This window comes from Haemorhous mexicanus, chromosome 1 (genome assembly GCF_027477595.1).
Source record: "Haemorhous mexicanus isolate bHaeMex1 chromosome 1, bHaeMex1.pri, whole genome shotgun sequence".
Lineage (NCBI taxonomy): Eukaryota > Metazoa > Chordata > Aves > Passeriformes > Fringillidae > Haemorhous > Haemorhous mexicanus.
The window spans coordinates 4,706,886-4,726,381 of record NC_082341.1 but is presented as its reverse complement, the minus strand read 5'-3'; the positions used below and the strand labels follow the sequence as shown (position 1 = coordinate 4,726,381).

Sequence of the window (19,496 nt, the reverse complement as noted above, 5' to 3'; positions counted from 1 at the left end):
TGCAGGAAAAACTCTTCTTCCCTTCCAGTCACAAGGCATTTCACAGTGTTTTCCTTCTGCTGTCATCAAAGTGGTTGCTATCAAAAGAGGATCTTAATTCAGTTCAGCTTTTCTCTTGAAACCACATTTAAAAGGAGATTTAAAGTGTCTTTATACTAAAAGGTAGTTCAGGGTCATGTTCTCTGTGTTTCTGAGATGTCTCATGTGTTTCTGCTGACTCTGCCATGTAAACAGCAGTGGAAAATAATAAAACTGTATGTAATTGGCACAAGCACATTGGAAGGGAGGGAGATGTTCTGGGGAAGATTTAGCTATTTTTGCTTCTGCTGGGCAGAAAATGTCTTCATGCCATGTCCCTGAAAAACCTTATGCAAAGTCAATGTTTTCTTTTTTTTTTTTTCCTCATAAACTTTTGCAGTGGAAATCCCCTTCCAGTTTTTTATTGGCCAGCAAAAGCTCAAGGGAGCTTGGACTGAAAAAAGAAAACTTTTTGGGTTCTGGATTTTCAGATAACTGAGGGGTTTTTTTATTTACTTTGAAGAAATACATGTTTTGGAACAGTATCCAAAAATTATTTAACAGCCCTACCAGCATCACCATTTCAATAGAAACATTTACTAGAAGCTTTCTTTTACTGTATTTTTTCGTGGAAAACCAGGCTGCTGAGCCATGGTTTCATGTGCCTGCCAGCTCTCTCCAGACCAGGAGCATTGCAGGAGTTAGGATGGAGGAAACCTGCTCTGTTTTGAGAAGAGGAGGAAAATTTATCTATGTGCACCATGCCAACTGCTTTAGAACTAGAAAGTGGGTTCTGTTTTGCTTATTAGTTTAAAAGTACCCTAAATTTGCCTCAAATCAAAATGTAGAAATCCATGCTCAGAAGGATCAGCAAGGACAGGAGGGAGGTTTGTAGGGAGCCCACTAGAAAATAAGAAATAAAGGAAGATTTGACCCATCTGCTCACAGCTCCCCTTGACAGGACCAGAGAGAGAAATTTCCAGCAGGTTTGTCTCTTTCTCCTCTGCAGCCCTGTCCTGAGCCTGGTGTCTCTGCCAGGGCTCAGAGGAGCAGCACATCCTGACGTGGTGTCCCTTGTTTGGGAACGTCATCCCAGGGCTGGGCTCCCTGTGGCTGCAGCTGTGAGTGGTGGCAGCTGCCAGCAAACTCTCCCCAGCTCTGGCTGCTCAGGGGCTTCTCTTCCCTGCTTGATGCTGGTCAGGAGTGGGTGAAGTTTTGGGAAGAGCAGGGGAAGATGAAGCCAGGGAATGCGGGGGCGGAGGGAAGCCAAGCCTGGCACAGGGGAGCTGGCTGTACGTGCAGCACCTCGAGCTCTGCACATACTGCATGAAAGGCACTTCTTAAAGAAAAATAGCAGAAGGGAACATGAAAGGCTCCAGTGGGTGCCAGCACTGACTGTGAGTCTCCGTGCTGTCCTGGTTCTGTGTCCTCAGGACACTCTGTGCTCTCCTCTCAAATCTATGGCTTTACATTCGTGTGTGTAAGTGGAGCTGGAATCCCTCCCCAGAGCACCTTGCTGCAGAGAGTATCTGAGGTCAGATGCTCCACCAGGGCCAACTCTGAGTTCAGGAATCCCAAAAAGAGCTGCTGAGATCTGACCAGCACTGTGCCTGTATAGAAGTGCCTCACAGCCTGCCCCATCCCCTGTTGTATTTGTGGTCCCCCCAGACAAAGGCAGGAATGATGAATCTGACTCCATGTTCTCAGAAGACTGATTTATTATTTTTATAATACTATATTATAGTAAAGAATACTAAACTAAACTATACTAAAGAAAACTCGTGACTCTCTCCAGAGTCCTGACACAGCTTGGCCCTGATTGGCCAAAGAGTGAAAACAACTCCCAGCAGAATGCAATGGAACAATCACCTGTGGGTAAACAATCTCCAAACACATTCCACAGGAGCAAAACACAGGAGAAGCAAATGAGATAAGAATTGTTTTCCTTTTCTCTGAGGCTTCTCAGCTTCCCAGGAGAAAAATCCTGGGTGAAAGGATTTTTTCAGAAAATCCTCCCCACTGGAGGTGACATGATGTCCCGCAGACCCCAGGACAGTCCCTTGGGGGCCTCTTCTCCCTGTCTGGTGCTGCTGCTGTTTCTTGAGTATTAGGTCAAGGGTGAAGAGCCCCTGTGATGTGTCAAACAGGCACATCTGGGCTTTTCTGTCTGTTTCTTCCTCTGCTTTGGGGTGGATTAATCAGCATTATCCAATATATCCAATGTGTTTTCCCCACTATGGATTAAGCCTGCCATGAAGTACCACTGTTGCTCTGTTTCTCTGAGCCCTGTTTTCCATTCCTGCCCTCCTCCAGCAGCACTGGGGTTGCCTGAGGTTTTGTTACCAGAGCAGGATAGGGCTGGAGTGGGGAATCAACCCTGAGCCCCAGAGCTCTGCTCCCAGCACCTCCCCATGTTTCTCCCAGGTGGAAGAACATGCATGGATGCAAAGCAGCAGCAAGCAGTGCTCCTGGAGGTGTGAAGCTGCAGAAAGTACTTTGGGCAGCACTTCTGCCCAAACAGCCTGGCTGAAAAGGGATCTGCTTCACTCCAGCAGTTTCCAAGCATGCAAAAGCCTAAGCACTTTGTTTAATTTCCTCACCTGCTGGGAAATAGCTGGTGTCTTATTCCCTTTTAAAGTTTTTGGCAGGAAATGTGACTCTGGAAGGTCAAACACAGCTGATCTATGGCTGGGAGTAGTTGTTACAGGCAAAGGTTTAATGGGAGATCATGGGAAGTCTTTGTGCTTATGATAAATCTGGTTTAACTCCCTGCGTTCAGAGTCAAAGAGGGCATGCACAGATCTTGGTAAAATCATAGTCAAAGGGTTTCTGGATAACAAGTGGGTCCTTGGAGCAAGAGATTCCAGTAATGCATGAGCAGATCCACAGCTCATTGCAGCAGTAACAGAAATGCTCAGCAGGGCTAAGATACAGCAGTTACACCTCACTAAATCCTCAGCAGCTTTCTGGGGCAAGAGCCACCCAAATGTCCTTGTGCTGCATTCCAGATTGGCATCTGCTGAGCAAATGAGGGGCTGCTGATGCAGTGATTTATTCAGGGTGCCTGAACTGCTCAACAGTTAAAAGTTTATTTATTTATCTTCAAAGAGAGGATGCTGTACTTCCCAACTGGTTTTGTTTTGGGGCTGGTGGAAAGCCAGTTCGTTATGAGTGCTGCAGCACTTGAGAGTTTCTCTTCTCTTGATCTTGGCATTACTTCAGTTGGAGTTTTTTCACTGTGTTCTTATCCTGCAGGAAATCTGTGAAGGAGAAAATAGGAAGAAGAAAAAAAAAAAAAGTAACTCAATGCCATATGACTTTTATTTTTACAATCTAAGCAAGGAGTCAGAAGGAAGATGTAGCATGGGACAGACAAATCTGTGTGTTTGGTGTAAATCCAGCAGAAAGGCCTGATTTAATGATCTTTAATGCAAGTGTGACACTGTTAACATTCACAGCTCCTGATGTGTATCTGCTTAAGTGAGAGGTGGGAACTCGGGTTGGTCGTGTTGACCACGGAGTTGGATTTATTCCAGAGATCCATCTGGCACAGTCATGTGATGCAGAAGAGGCAGAAGTGTTGTTTAATAGGTCGGTGTTGACTCTCCATGATGGGGTAGACCCCCTCCCAGTACCTTTCCCTTGTGCTCAGCCCTGGGCATATTGTTAGCAAGTGGTGGTAAAGAACCCAAGAACTGGGGGGAGTGCCACAAAATGGATACAAAATGCGAGGAAAGACATCTCCATGTGCTTTCCATCTCCTCAAGGATGTGTGCTTTTCAGAAGTCTGCATGAAGACAAGTTGTTGTGTTGTTTGAAAGCTCACAGTGCACAATGCCAGCTGAAGCTCCAGCACGGATCCACACGGATCTCCGTCAGCAATTCCCTGCCTTGGAGTGATGACAGCACAGGGATGGAGGGGAGGGACTGCAGGCAGTCAAACAGAGCCAAGACTCTGCAGCTGGGCCAGGCAAGGGCAGCAATTCCTAAAGCTTGAAAAGGCACAAGGATAGAGTGGATTTGGGGGAATAAACAGGAGGAGTGGAACACCTTCATAAAGAAGCTGTGGGGTTCTCTCCCAGGTGCAAAATGGAAATCACCTTCTTCAAAACAAGCCCTGTGAAGGAGCCAGTGGAATCTTTGATGTCTGTGCATAGGATGCACGGGATAGAAGCTCTGGGGTTACAGGCAGGGGAGGCAATTCCCTTGGCCAAAAATGGGGCAACTGATCCCATAGGTCATTCCTGCCCTGGGGTTTTTGGGTTTGAGGGCTGGTTTTCTTTCATCTTTACTTTTGTCTAGGGAAAGGGGGGAGAAGAAGGTATTTGAGTGCAAGTTGTTTTCCATATAACAAGTGTTTCAGTGGTGTTGCACTGAGCACAGCCAGGCTGTTTCCCACATGCCTGGACAAGAGAGAATGCCCAGAGGTCAAAGGGGAGGTGGGTTTGTGGTTTGCTTTGAGACTGACTGATTGTATCACAGCAGAACTCCCAGAGCTCTTTCCTTTCTAGCATCACACCTGGATACAGTGACAGCTCTTAGGATCCAGGGTGTGTTGAAGGTCAGGTGTGCTATGCATTGTGTGGCCCCACAGTAACAAACCCTCCCTGGTGCTAAAGCTTTGGAGGATGCCCATGAACAGCATCACACCTCTAGCCCCGTTCCCATCCTCATGAGTTCAAACCCAGCTGTGGCAGCAGCTCTCTGGTCACAGAGAGCAACAGACAACTTTCCCAGGCATCGTTCTGTGAAAGGCTGTGAGAAGCTCAGAGAGAAGAATTATAAACAATTCTCATCTTCACTTGCTGCACCTGGTGTTGTGGACATGGGGAATGTGTTATGGAGATATGTTTACCAAAGGGTGGTTTCTTAATTAGCCATTGGTGATGGTGTTTTAATTAAAGGACCAATCAAGTCCACCTGTAGGGAACTAGGATATAAAAAGCAATGGCTTTGTTAATAAAGTGAATTAACCTTCTGTGAATGGCTCAGGAGTCTCTGTCACTTATTACACTGCCCTGGACTCCTGTGCTGACACCCAGGAGCTCTGTGGTGACTGGGACAGCGTTTCTGGCAGGGTTTGGGTTGGTGGGTGCCCTCCTTGACCGGCTCTGTCCCTGTCCCAGGCTCCCTGCACACCGGGCGCAGCTCTCCGCCGCCGGGCAGCGTTCCCGAGGAGCAGCAGCAGATCGCCCGCCAGGGCTCCTACACCAGCATCAACAGCGAGGGCGAGTTCATCCCCGAGACCATGGACCAGAACGTGAGTGGGGCTGGGGTGTGGCTGGAATGGGACAGCTCTGCTGGGAGAGCTCCCACCTGTACATTCTGGCAGTGCCTGTGCTGTGCTTGGGGCTCAGACCACCTTTTTGCAGGAATGGGTGCCCCCAGGCTTAACGTGCCTGGGAAAGTCTGATTTCCAGGAACCCTGAGAGCCAGTGGGGATGGCAAATGTACCCAGGCACCTCAGGTAGCTCTGGAGCAGCAGAAATCTGGGGCACACGTGTGCACCAGCTGCCAGGCCCTCGTGGCCACAGCATTCCCAGATCCCAGGACCACGAGGGAATGTGCCAAGCAGCCGATTGCCTGCGATTGCAACAGCCTGGGGATATCAGCAGCTCTGGCTGCTTCCCGTGTGGTGTTTCTGCCTGAGCTCCAGTTACAGTTCTTGGCTCTGCCCACAGCCTTTGTGGTTTTGTGTCTCTGACCCTCCCCCATTTATGTTTTTTTAACTCTCTTAATAAGGAAATTATATATTCTAGTCCTTCAGTAATAAAAGAGCAGCAAGTTCCTCAGTGCTGAGCAGCACCTCATCCTCCAGTCAATTTGGTACCCATGGTGAGGGAAGCTCTGCAGTGTCAGGGGACCACAGTGGGAGCAGCTTACACCTCCCTCTCTGTTTGCACTTCTGCTCAATCTGTAGCTCTGAAGAGCTTAGTGTAGATCCTGTGAAGTCAGCTGGGCTGTCTGAGCATGTATCATTCTTACAAAGCTCCTGGAAACACAGGACCAAGAATCCCTAGTATTAAGGAGGGACATCTGGAAGGCACTAAACTCAATCCATCAGGCTGCTATGCCGGCCCCCAAAGATGTTCCTGGGGAGATGTGTATTTCCTACACTCAAAAGCACCCACTTAGCTCCACATTTGCATGCAGGCTGTGCCAGTGTTTCCATGGCAAAGTTGTGTTTTCAACAGTTTATTATACAGCCATTAATAAAATAAGAAGTCACTCCGGGTGAATCTTGGCAGCGTCAGAGTGCAGATGTATCATGTGCTCCTTGCAGCCAAAAGTTGGCTCTCCATTGTTTTCACATGCCTCCAAAACATGTTGGGGAGGATTAAGACAAAGTGTCTGTGTGTGCAGGGGGAGGGTCCCCATGACCCCCTTGGGTGTAAATCAGCCCAGCTCCACTGGCTGTTCGTGGGGCTCCATTAATTCAGAGCCCTGAGCCTGCTCTGGATGAAGGTTCCCAGATGCTCTCCTTGCTTTTCCCCAACAACACTGTGGGTGGCCCACAGCCCTTTGCTAGTGAAGTAAAAGCAGGGAAAAGGGGTTTGGGGAATGGTTTGGGGTTTATTGTCTTTCCTCATTGAGCAGTTCTGCTTTTCCCTATAGGGGCTTTTACCTTCAGAATGCTCTTGTACTGCTGCTTCCATATATGCCTCATGCAAAACCACTCAGAGAGGCTGGAGCTTGCTGCCTTTTGGGGAATGCCCTGTGCAAGCCTGTGATGTAACTGTGGTCTTGAGACCAGCCTGGCAGATGAACAGAGGCTGAGTATGGAGCATACTCCAGTTCCCAATTTGATGCTTTTGAGTCTGTTTCAGCTTTAACTGCTGGAAGAGACCTGGCATGGCTGGCAGAGGTGGGGAGTGGCTTCTGTCAGAGTGCTTGCTCCTCTTTGGCCTAGTGCATTTTGAAGGAGGTTTTAGGGTAAAAACTAGGAAGCAGAGAAAAATTGCACTTTACAGTTGGGACTGCCTGGCCAAAACAGCATGAGCTGTGCTGACAACTGGCTGAGGAGAGCTGATGGGAACAGCCTGGGGAAAGGGAGCCTGTTGAGGAAGGAGGAGCAATGTGGGAAGCAGAGCAAAGTGTGGCTCCACGTGGTGTTTTAACCCTTGTTGTTCAGCTTTCCCAGGAGTGAGCTGTGGAGCAGGGGTTAGTGAATGTCCCCAGCCAGGAGGGAGCATGGCACCGCCGGCAGCACAGTGTGGCCCGGAGCAGGCTCTGCTCCATGTGGAAGTGCACACAGCTCCAGGGTTTACCACTCCTTACAAACCCTCTATTGTTACTAACCAGCTATAAATAACCCTGGCCAGTACAATGTCTCATCCAGGAAGCAACACAAATGCAGCTTTTGACTTCACTGAGCTGGTGAGTGCCAAGCCGGTTCTTCCAGCCAAAGCCCTGATGATGCTGCTCTTATCAGCAGAGAGGAAGGCTGGGCTCGTGTGCCAGGGCAGCTCGGGAAGTCAGGAGCCCAGGGCTGCAGTCCTGCCTGTGGTACACAATATCCACTTGGCCTTGGGCACATCATTTGTGTCCTGATACATATTTTCCTTTAGTAGTAATATAATTATTTCTCACAAATGCTTTGAGCACTTAGAATCTCATTGACTCCTCTGCACGCTTTGAACATCAGGATGCCAATGATCTTTGCTTCAGTTTTCCTACCAGCAAATAGCAACTGGAAAGAACAGTAATGCAGAGAAGGCATCATAAATGGCTGACCTTGCAGAGGTCTGCTAGTTCTGGAGCTTGGGAAGCTACAGTGCATGGTTTTATTGTTTCCCCTTTTCTTTCTCTGTCAGATGCTTGAAGCGTTCATCAGCCCTGATGATTCGCTGTCTGGGAGCTGCCAGTCACTGGACAGGTCTGTGGACAGGTGAGTTGTGTGTGACACCATGTTCACAAGCTGAACTGCAGCTTCTGCTTCACAGCAGCAGAGCAACAGGATCAGTGGCAACCCCTGAGGTTTCTGTTGGGATGAGGATGTACCTGAGCAAAACAAATTTACCTTTATTGCTGAAAACCAGATCCTAGCACAGATGTCTGTGCAATGATTTGAATTGCAGTAATCTGAGCTGGAGAAAGCTTAGCTTTGTGTGACCAGGTTTTTTTTTTTGGCTTTTGAGATGAAAATTCTCACAGACTCACATAATGGTTTGGGTTGGAAGGGACCTTAAATATCATCCACTTCCAATCCCCTGCCATGGGAAGGGACAGCTTCTACTAGACCAGGTTACTCAATGCTCCATTTAGCCTGGCTTTGAACTCTTCCAGGGATGGGCATCCACAATTTCTCTGGGCAACCTTTTCCAGTGCTTCACCACCCTCAAAGCACCTCCTTCCCCTCTGGCTCTCTGCAGTCACCAGGTCAATATTCCATCAGCCTCTCCGTGTCTCCTCCTCCCCAGGCACGCTGTCTGCTCTCCACTGACCACTGGCAAACTCAGCAGCCCCTGTGCAGTGCCAGCAGCCACAGACGTGTCAGTCAAGGTGCTGGGGACACCAGATGAGCAGTAACTAAGTTTAGCTACTCAGCAGGAAGCAACTGGGACACGTTGTACTGGGCCAGGCTGCGATTCAGTGCCTGCTGCCATTGAGCTGGATCCCAGCTCCCACGTGCACAGGATCCCTGTGTTTGCTGCTGTGCAGGGTGAGCTGTGGATAAGACACAGTGTCCTTTTGGGAAGCAGTCTATTTTTTTTTCCATCTGCATCAAAGGTTGTCTATTTTTTTCCGCTGTTGCTGTTCCATCCAGCCCCAAGGCTGAGTTCCAGCAGGCCTGCCTTGGGTTGATTGTGTAGCGTGCTTCGGGTTTGCAGCTCCGTGTGCTTTGGACCTGTCTCAGCATCAAGGTCCATTTCCTTTCTGTGGCTTTTAATAATTTCCTGTGATGTATTTGCTCATTGTTAGGGCTGTATCGAAGCTGGATTCCTTGTGTTCCCAACCTCTCTGCCCCAGCTTTGCTTTTGCACAGATTTTGCCAAGAAGAACAGAAGGAGCACGGGCTGTTTGTAACGCTCTGCTGTGAACTGAGAGGAGAGCTCTAGGCTTTTAGCTCTGTCTGTGAGAGGGTGGCCTGGCCTGATTTCATGTTCAAAGCAGGCAAATGTGTCCAGTCATGGGTCTAGGAGCTGGAAAAGGCACAAGGAGGGCTGTATTACTCCAAGGAAGAAGAGTTAGTAGGACTATTCCTGAAAAGAGGTGGTGGAGGCCTTGCAGCCAGTTGCTTGGGATGGCATTAGCCCAAGAGGACAGAGCAAGTCACCAGGTTTAGTGACCAGGCTGAGGGTTAGGAACAGCACCACAAACTCATCTTTGCCACAGCAGGGATCAGCTTTGACCTGAATATGTTTCAGAGCACTTTACAAAGCTGATTTCTACTCTGTGCCCATATTGTTAAAAGAGAGAGTGGAAAACCCACAGGCCCTGATCACTCTTTAAGAGCCTGGGGTGAAATTGGGATTTCTGCAATCCCAATTTACTTGCAGTGCTTTTCCATCCTCTCACTAGAGTTTAAAGACCTTGAGGCACCAATGCCACACTCTCCCTCCCGGTCCTGTGGGAGGCTGCGTGTTCCCAGTGGTGGTGCAGTCTCTGTGAGGAAGGTGGGAGGTGATGCTGGACAGGAGGGAAACCTGCATGAACTGAGCATGGCTGAAGGACTCTGGTGTGTGCACCTGCAGCAGCTCAGCAGGGTCCATGGAAAGCAGAGGTGTGTGGTTGAACACTTGCTATTGAGGGAGCAGAAGCCTGTGGCCTTCCTTCTGGGCTGCCTCCTGTGCAGGGGTGATGGTCTTTGGCTGCTTCATTTCAGCCTGGTGTCTGTGGGTTTTGCAGCATCCCTTCTGTTTGCCACAGGAACAAGCTGTGATCCAGCCAAAAAAACCAATCTTCATTCTTGTGCAGGATGAGCATGGGAGCTCAGTGGTCAGTGCAGCTTGTGGTTTATCCTGCCCTTTCCCTAGTGTATTAGTTCCATAGCTGTTCTGATATAATAAATAAATCCTTTTTGTTTTTTTCCCCCATCCCTTTGCAGCCCTCCCTTTCCTCAAACCCCTGTTCCTGGAAGGAAGAGCCATCCCAAAGACGGTCTTGATTGCATGGGTAAGCACTCTTGGTGGTTTATATTTGCTGTAAAGTATAAAAAACATATAGTAAAGAGGCTGGATGAAGATTATTAGAGAGATGGCACTGCATGAAAAGTAATTAAAAGCAATCAAGCAAACCATCTCCGTGGCTTTGGTAACCCTTCAGAACTGACCCTGCAATGATCAAACATGAATATTATCTAAAATTAAATGGCCCAGAGCATCAAACACAGGCAGGGCTGCTCTTGTCTTCATTAACCCTTTGTGATTCTGCAGCAATACCTTTGGGACTGGTTTGGGAATCAATTGACAGCAACAATAGTCCAAACTGGGCAGCTGGGCCCCCAAGGTGGATGGAGGCAAGCAAGCAAAGCTATTGAGAGATCTGTGTTGGAAGATTATGGTCTTGTGTTTTCAGACAACTGCAAGGTGCTGGGAATAGCCTTGTAAGATCAGCTTTTGTCTCTCTTTTCTCATCTGGGAGTTGCCCCTTCAGGATCCCGACTTCCAACATAGCAAACCCCAACTCTCTAGGGAGTTACACCTCTTCCACTCGCATGAATAATAATCTGCAATAGTGCAAATGCTGTGAGAGAAGCTGTATTGGTGCTTGCACAGATCATAGGTTACTGTTTAATCACATATAAACATCCAGCTGGTTAAATAATGGAAACTCTGTAATATTGTAATGACTTGCACTAATAAAAATGAGCAAATGGCAGCCAGCCCGTGGCAGGATAACTCATTGCTGGCCTGAGGCAGGATTTCTAGATTGAGCTGCAGAGATGAAGCTGCAGTCAGGTTTTAATGCTTCCCCCATGGCACTTTGCTTTGAGACACCTCTGGGCACTGTTGCTCACACGTGGCTCACCGAGAACCTCTTGCCCTGTCCTTGTTGCTCCTCTTGCTGACCATATTTCAGCCATTATGTGCTCTTTTTGGCAATCACACTGAAGCACAGCAGAGGCCAGGAATGGCCTCTGAGGAGCTGCTGCTGGCCCCAGGCTAAGACAAACAAACAGTCAGAAGGGGCTGTGTCATTAGAATTGGATGGAGGAAAAACAGCAGGTGGAAGAAGGGGGTGGAATGACAGATATTTTAATCTCAAGTTATTTGGTGCTACCAGCAATGGCCTCCTGTGCTGGAGTTTTTATTAAAAAAAAAAAAAGTCCTTATCTTGCATGTCCATCCATCTCTCTCATCATCCAGTGTCTAAACTCTGATGGTCTTTAATCCCTTCTGTATATTCTATCTTTCTTCCATTTAATCAAATAAATATAAAAGTCTGGAGCTCTGGAGGTTTAAGTTGGCTTTCAGAGGGGAGGAGTCACATCTGAGAAGAAAGAGGGGAGATATTATCTGGTGTTAGTCAAGAGCTGGATTTTTTTGCATTTTCCTGGAAATAGCTGATATCATAGCAAATGTTTTGGAGTGGATGTGTCTAGGCCTGACCCTGCCTGGCGGTTCTGTTTCATTTTTTTGCATTTTCCAAGTGAAAATAAGATGTTTTAGTGCTCTACCTTGGAAACCAAGCATGGTCTATGTTAATCCCCTGCCTTGAATGTGGGCCAGGGTCCATAAATTCAGCACTTAAACCTCTGCTTTCGGGGCACTAAGGGCAGTGTGTCTAACCCTGATTTTCCACTGAAGAGTTTGTGAGTGTGGGCAGATTTCACAGGGAGCCTTGGGGTATGTAGGGTCGTGTAAATGAACACCTTATCACCTCCTTCTTGCCTCTAACTCAGTGTTTCCCATAAGAAACACTCTGGGCATTTGATACTGAGCTGATCTCAGAAATATCTGTGTCTTCTTTCCTCCTGCCAGATTTTGACATCCCATTCTGTGAGAGGTTTGGGAAAGGTGGGACCTTCCCAAGGCAGTACCATCTCTCCCAAAGTCGCAAGGACTACAGCGATGGTAAGGATGTGATGGGGGCTCAGGGAGGGAGGTGATCAGTCCTTGATGGCTTGTGCCAGTGCCTGGGACTGGAAACACTTGGGAAGGAGAGGTTTCTGATAAAGGGAGCAGCACCAAGTGCTTTGGGATTCACTTGTGTACTCAGAAGGGTGTTCTCTGTGAGACCTTGTGGCTCTGCTCTTGGGAAGTGCTGAGCCTGTCCTCTGCTTACACCTCCTGTTCTAATTTAGCCACGGGGATGATTGGCATTTCTCATCCCTGGCAGTATCAACCTTCCTGGTCCCCTAAATTGCTTGCTTTTGAGGATGATTTTTGTGACCTTTACAGCAGGTTTCTCACTGAGCCATAGGAAATCCCCAAGCAATTTCAGGGTAGCAGTATCTGTTTGCTTCTCTGTTTTAAGCTGGTGAGCTCTGAGCTTTGGGGCCAACTCCATCATCTTTTTCCTACTCATTCTTTCACTGTATGAGACTGCAAGTAGTGGGAGGCAAAAATTCCCTTGGGAAAAATGTACTGAGGACGGGCAGAGAGCATATTGAGCTTTCCAGAATGAGCTTCATCTCTCACTGCCACCCCTGTGAAAGCAGGTCTGGCCCTGCTGTGTGGTCATTTGCATGTGGACTTAGGGGATGGCAGGGATAATTTTCAATGTGAATCTCTGCCTGTTCAGTGTTGAATTGTGATTAACAACCAGCACACCCATTGATGTAATTAAACTGTTGCAAACCCCTCTGGAAACATCTACATTAGATGTAATGCCTGCTGTTACCAACTCTTAAATTGAATTTAAAATCTTCACAGGGCTTTGCTAAATTTGTAGAGGTGAGGATCTGGGCAGTGATGTGAGAAGGTGGTGACAGGTGGATCCAAGCTGCTGTGTGTGTTCTGGCTGTCATTTTACCCCTTTTCCCCTGCAGGCCGGAGGACTTTCCCCAGGAGTTACTTCCCACAGGAGAACCTGTTTCAGCTCGTCCCTTCCAGCAGAACCAAGAGCTTTACTGGGGACAGCAAGCTCAGCACCTTGCAGTATGATGAGTACAGGCCCAAGTGTTGGAACAATTTTGAAAAGGGTCTGCAGACCTTCAGCACCTCCCCTACAAAAGCCAGGAACTGTGAGTGAACCAAAGCCCTGGGTGCCTGAGGTCTCAGTAGAGCTGGGATTTGGCCCAAAATTGAGTTATTGTGACCTGCTGGGTTACTAATTACAGATGTTGATGGACATCAGCTAAGCCAGCCATGGATAAACTTTGATTGTACCTCCACCATGAGGCACACTGCACCAGCTTCTGTGTCATGAGCAGGGTTTAGCACAACACCCTGTGTCTCACTCAGCCTTTGGCACAGAGCTGTGGGGGGTCAGCTGGTGCTCAGCACCTGCTGGGTTGCAGGTGTTTGCTTGTGTGTTGGACTGTCAGTGTGGGCTGTGTCAGCTTCCCACAAGACTTGGGATGTGGAAGCAAAGGCATCCAGAGTTTCTGTTCCTTGGCTTGCATCGCTGTCACCCCAGCACCCAAAGATGCTCCTCTGCTATTGCAACATTGCCCATGATATAAAAGCTGGTGCATTTTGGGTCTGTTTAGTGATGGATGGCATCCTAGAAGTGACCAGTGAGATAAAACTCCTCACTGGTCCCTGCCTGGGTTGCTGCTCAGCCATCCTGTATTCTGCTAAACACTCCCACAGCAGAAGGGAAATTCCAGTGTTGGCTAAGGAAACAGTTTTTAGAGGAAAGACTCTTAATGAAATAGGACTTTCCTGGCATTTGTTTCTGCTTTATGCTAATGCAGGCTGGGAGGCATTTCCCCCCACACCAATAGCACCAGTGTAGTTAAAAGTGGTTTGTCCTGGTGCACCTGGGAGATGGTGGCTCACTGACTGCCCTGTAGGGTCAGGTGGACCCTGATGCTGAAGTCTCCCTGTTGTGCTCTTCTCTCAACCCTCTCCTCTCTCCTGTAGCCCTGCAGGCACCTGTGAACTGGAGGCTGGGGAAGCTGCTGGGAAGAGGAGCTTTTGGGGAAGTTTATCTCTGCTATGATGCTGACACTGGGAGGGAGCTGTCAGTGAAGCAGGTGCCTTTTGACCCTGACAGCCAGGAGACAAGTAAAGTGAGTACAAGGACAGAGCTGTTCTGCAGCACCCTGGGGAGCTGTGGGCTGAGGGTAGAGGTGTCCATGTCCCTGGGAGGCTGTGTGAGCAGACAGGGTGTTGTTCCCCTCTCTGGAGTAGTCCTGAATGGCTCTGGTGCTCTGGTGACTTCTGTGGCTCCCAGTTCCTTGGTTACATTGGCCTGCTCTGTGTCAGGTATCACCTCTTGCAGGTCTGTCTGATCTTCCTTAGGTTTGTCCTTCTTCCTCCCTTCACCTTCTCCCCATTCTGCTCAGTGACTTTGTTGGAATCTTTCCAGAAAAACTCCTTAAACACTAATAATAATAATAATAATAATAATAATAGTAAATGCTGTCTCAAAGCCAAGCCCTGTCTTTCTCCTTGCCTTTCCCTTAGGGCTGTGCTCCTTATTTCTAAGCCTCATGTGGCCAGTGTCTCTCTGGGCAGCTTCACAGCTGCTACAAAAACTCTGCTCAGCATGGAGCAGTATTTCTGTCATGTTCCCAAAGACACCATAATTCCCCTTCATCAGGAAGCCTGTGTGGTTTGTTACAGGAGGTGAATGCTTTAGAGTGTGAGATTCAGCTGTTGAAGACTCTCCGTCACGACAGGATCGTGCAGTACTACGGGTGCCTGCGGGATCCTGAGGAGAAGAAACTGTCCATCTTTGTGGAATACATGCCAGGGGTAAGTGTGGCTCCTGCTAAACATTGTTCTGAGTGGCAGAAAACAGATTTAGAGTTTTCCTGGACATTGGTGAAATTTGTATCTGTCTAGCTGAGCTGTTTTATGGCTGATGAACCAAACCAAAGCAGTGGATGCATCCCTAAGGCTTGGGAGAGCTTAGGATGTTAGTCAGATGTCATGGTGAAGCCCCTCAGCAAACACTGGGTGAAAATAAAAGCCTTGCAGGCAGGTTTTAGGTTTGAATCCTGAAGCAGGGTGTGTGCACAGTCTGGAATCTGAGCTTGGTGAATGTGGGACATGATCCAGATCCTGCTCCAAACACTGTAGCTTGAGCCCATCCTTAAGTATTTACTGCAACTCCCTGCAGGACAAGCTAGTAGTACAACTGTCCACCCACAGCTGTCACCAATTATTTGTGGCTTTCAGCATGTGTGTATTAAAACCAGTGGTATTCACTTAGAGTCTTCTGTTGAGGACAGAGCTTTTTGTGGGCAGCATTATCCTCTTGTGCAGGAGTGGCTTCATTTGTGGCTTTGCTGATATAGGATGAAGTAGCCATGGGGGCAAAGATCAGAATGCTTTGAGGGAGTTTAGGCAGGGGCTGGAGAATGTGCATGGGTGACTTGAGCATCTCTTTGTGTTTGGGAGCTTGTGAATTACATCAGCCATTAGACTGATGGTGTAAAACAGCATAATGCTATTTACATTGCTGGAGGATGTGTTCTCCTAAGTCCCTTCTGTCCAGCTGGATTTGTTCCCCAGAGTGTGGGAGAATAAACCCTTGTTTATACAGAGATTTGTAAGGTCAGAAGGGACAATTAAGTCATTTGGTTGCAAACAATTTTAGTAATTAAGTAAATGTGCTAGAGGCTCTCTGAATGCATCTTGCATGTGAGTGATCAGTTGGACTTCCATGCCTCTGAGTCCCTTCCAAGCCCTGTCCTCCCTCTATCCCTGTGGGCATCTTGCCTTCAGGCCCTTCCACAAGGCATGGACCCAGTGGAGTAAATCCCAGGAATTCCAGCAGTCCCCTTGCTGGTGTTTATTAGCAGCCAGGAAACCAGCATTCGATGCTGGGGCAGTGTCCAGCAGGGCTGGAAATTCAGTGTTTGTTTTTTTTTAAATGATAAAGCTGAGCTCTGACCAAATACAGATTGACTTTGCTGCTGCAACAACAGCTTATTTGACAAAAGCAGCTTGGGGCTCTGGTTTCCAAGGCCAGTGGAAGTGAGGGAGTTCCCAAACCTTGCAGGACAGCAGCTCTGCAAAGCTGGGTCTGGCCAAGCTTCCAGTTTAAGACAGCTTGGCAAAGTGTTCACAGGGCCAAGTTAGGGTGCACCCTGAGGCTGCCATTCTTTTGCTGGCCCTCAGTTAATAGCTGACTCTGTAGTTTCTGTCCTGCCCATAAACTGTTTATTAAATTATGTTTGGAAAACAGAATGGTCCATTTGACCACAGGCCTCAAAGAACCAGTTTCCTCTTACTTGTTTGATATCCCCTCATCAGGATGAGGGAGGGCAGGATAAGAAATCTATTTTGGTTGTGGTGAGGGAACATACCCTGCATACAGGTTATATTGAGGGGGTCATTTAAAGCATCTCAGGTTGCTTCAGCAGTGCTGAGAAAGGAAAAGGAGAGGCCCATCCACAGGATCACCACCAGCCTCAAAAGAAGCCAAAACAGTAGCTGGGCAGAGCAGCAGCAGGGATGGGTGGATGTGGAAAAGCTAATAAAGTTTGATGGGCTGGCTTGGAGCAGAGCAGCCACTGTTCCCAGAACAGGACTGGCAATCTTGGATCAACCCCAGAGCTGCAGGACAGGCAGAAACAGGATGAGTTTCCCCTCCCACTTCCCAGCTAACCTGAATGCTGGAGGTAGAGCTGAGTGTGAACCCCAAATCTGCCTCTGGTTCATCCCTGCTAAAACCCAGCTCTGCCACAGTGGGACACATTTCCAAGTGGCCCAAAAATACAGCTAAAACCAAGGGGATGAACGTTCTGCAGGTGATAAATGTCTGCACCCCTGCTCCCTTTCCTCTTTGATCAATACCATCAAACCAGTATGAGCCTGCATGCCTGGGTCAGAAATTCAAGGACTTGTAAATTATCTACTCTGGGTGGTCTTGGTGCAGTCGCTTTTGGGGCTGGTTGTCCCTCATGGCTGTGGGTGTTCCTTGCTGTGCAACGTTTTGGGAGGAGCTTTCAAAGACTGACTCATTATCTTGACCCCAAAGAACTGGCTCTCTACAGCTCTCTGTAAGGAGAATGTAGACAGGTGGGAGTTGATCTTTTCTTGCAGGTAACAAGTGATAGGAAAAGAGGACATGGCCTCAAGTTGCACCAGCAGAGATTTAGATTGGGTGCTAGGAACAATTTCTTCACTGAAAGGATTGTCAAGCATCAGAACAGGCTGCCCAGGGAAGTGGTGGAATCACCCTCGTTGAAAATGATCAAAAAACCACATGGTTTAGTGGTGGACCTGGCAGTGCTGGGTTAATGATTGGAATGGATGGTCTCAGAGGTCTTTCCCAGCCTTGAAGAGTCTATCAGTCTAATTAATCAAGTTGATCTTCTCATCTGAGCTGTAATTCCTCATCAGTTTGGTCCTTCTCAGTGAGCTGTCAGTGACCCCCCTGCAGCCACTAGAGGGGGAAAAAGGTCTGTGCTGTTAGCAGGAGGAAGTTGTGCCAGGCACCAGCTTTTGTCACCTTCATCTCCCCAGGGATCTGGGACACGGAGACAAGTCTTTGCTCTCCGTGGATTTCTGCCCTTTCTACAAATAGGGTTGGGGTTTTTTTTTTGAGCTGGAAGACAGAGTGGTCAGGGAGGTTTAAGAAGTTGCTGTGATGTGGTGGTTTCTCTGGTCCTTACAGTTGGTGTGTGTTGTTTCTTTACAACAGGGCTCAATAAAGGACCAGCTGAAAGCTTACGGTGCTCTGACCGAGAATGTCACACGGAAGTACACCAGGCAGATCCTGCAGGGGGTCTTCTACCTACACAGCAATATGATTGTCCACAGGGATATTAAAGGTGAGTGCATAAGAGGGAGGCTTCTTGCTTGCTTGGGTTTGTTCAGCCCAGCCTCCCCCTGCCCCAGTGCAAATCCTTGTGCACAGCAGAGCACAGGGATCTTCTCTTTGAAGTATTTTTGCCCCTGCCCTTCACCAGATTGAACCGTGAAAATCTTGAGCAAGCAGCTGAAACCAAAATCTTGGGCTGTTTTCTCTCTCAAGGGATTACTGTTAACTGCCCTTACATGTCTGAAAATCTAGTGTAACATAGTCAAGAACTGAGAGGCTCTGCCATTTGGAGAGGTCTGATGCTGCTTTCTGCTCTCTGTGGGTGGGCAGGATAATCTGTTGGCCCCCATGCGCTGCTCACTTTTGGGAAACCTGCTGAATGCAGGGGATGCTGGTGGTAGTCAAACCTCTTGGAGAGCAGCTGCCTTAGGAGAGAAGGATTTGAAACGATGCTGACTCCAGCCCCACTACAGCCCTTTGGCTGACTCTTTGGCTGTGCCCTTCCTGCTCTCCTCACTGTAGCCACTTCAGGTTCCTGCTTCATTTCTTGGGGGTCTTGTCTTTGCTTCTCACCCCAGGTGCCAATATTCTGAGAGATTCTGCTGGAAATGTGAAACTTGGAGATTTTGGGGCCAGCAAACGCATCCAGACCATCTGCATGTCTGGGACTGGGATTAAATCTGTCACAGGAACTCCATACTGGATGAGCCCAGAGGTTATCAGTGGAGAGGGCTATGGAAGGAAAGCTGATGTGTGGTAAGGAACACAGTAAAAACCCCACCACTGCTACTTAAATCCAACTGTCCTTTTGGGAAGCTGTACTGGGAACAACAGGTATAGCTAGTCGTTGGAAGCAGTGCAAAGGATGGAAAATAGGAGATACATGTTAGGATCAACTGTGCAGATATCCAGAGGAAACCTGTTGTAGCTAAGTTCCCAAAAGAGGAGCACTCAGAATCACAGGTTGCCTTTGGAAACTCTTGTCTTGTGTGAGTCTCACATAACTGCTCATCCCCATAACTGCTTTTTGGTTCTGGAAAGCAGGTTGATAACAAAGATCACTAAAAGACCTGTTGAGTTTTGGTGGCCCTGTTTTTGGATTCACTAAGCTCAGAGGGTCAGGGGATCTTCATGGTCTTCCCAAATCTGCTGCTGGATATCTGCATGTGGCTCAGGCACAAAGACAACAAAAATTATTAGCTGCTTGTGAATGTTTTGATCTGTGGAGGATGATAGATGGAACCTGGAGGAGTTGGGATGACACTACTAATCTTCCCAGTATAAAGGGAGGAAGCAATGTGTTCCCAGTGTGCTTTCTGTTGGGTGCCCAAGCAGAGAGGGTCAACAAAAAATAGTCCTTCCAAGAGAGCCCTAACTGGGTGGGAAAGCCTAGAAAGTCCTTAGCAGGTGTCCATGTACCCTGAACCACCTGCATTGGCTGATGGGAGGCAAATGTTTAATTTTTAAATATTTTAGGAGCAATAGGGTAGGTTTAATTTTTTTAGGATCATTCTTGAATAGAGGTGGCAGAGTATCTCTGCTGAGACCAGGATTCTAGAGCAAACCGAGGGAAACCTCTCGGGCTCTTTGCTGCTCATCCCACCTGTCCCTTCTCTGGCACACCTCAGAGATGAAGTTGGATGTAGGCA

General features: G+C 48.1%; 1 protein-coding gene across 3 annotated transcripts in view; it reads left to right on the top strand.

Moving 5' to 3' along the window:
• LOC132323528 (mitogen-activated protein kinase kinase kinase 3-like) overlaps window positions 1–19,496 on the top strand; it is a 79,934-nt gene that overhangs the window by 56,811 nt on the left and 3,627 nt on the right. For all 3 annotated transcript variants that reach the window (XM_059838839.1, XM_059838848.1, XM_059838830.1), the window contains exons 8-16: window positions 5,145–5,278; window positions 7,833–7,906; window positions 10,067–10,134; window positions 11,943–12,035; window positions 12,953–13,147; window positions 13,992–14,140; window positions 14,697–14,828; window positions 17,728–17,857; window positions 18,426–18,603. In XM_059838839.1, the coding sequence (XP_059694822.1) occupies window positions 5,145–5,278; window positions 7,833–7,906; window positions 10,067–10,134; window positions 11,943–12,035; window positions 12,953–13,147; window positions 13,992–14,140; window positions 14,697–14,828; window positions 17,728–17,857; window positions 18,426–18,603 (1,153 nt within the window). The remainder of the gene's footprint in view (window positions 1–5,144; window positions 5,279–7,832; window positions 7,907–10,066; window positions 10,135–11,942; window positions 12,036–12,952; window positions 13,148–13,991; window positions 14,141–14,696; window positions 14,829–17,727; window positions 17,858–18,425; window positions 18,604–19,496) is intronic.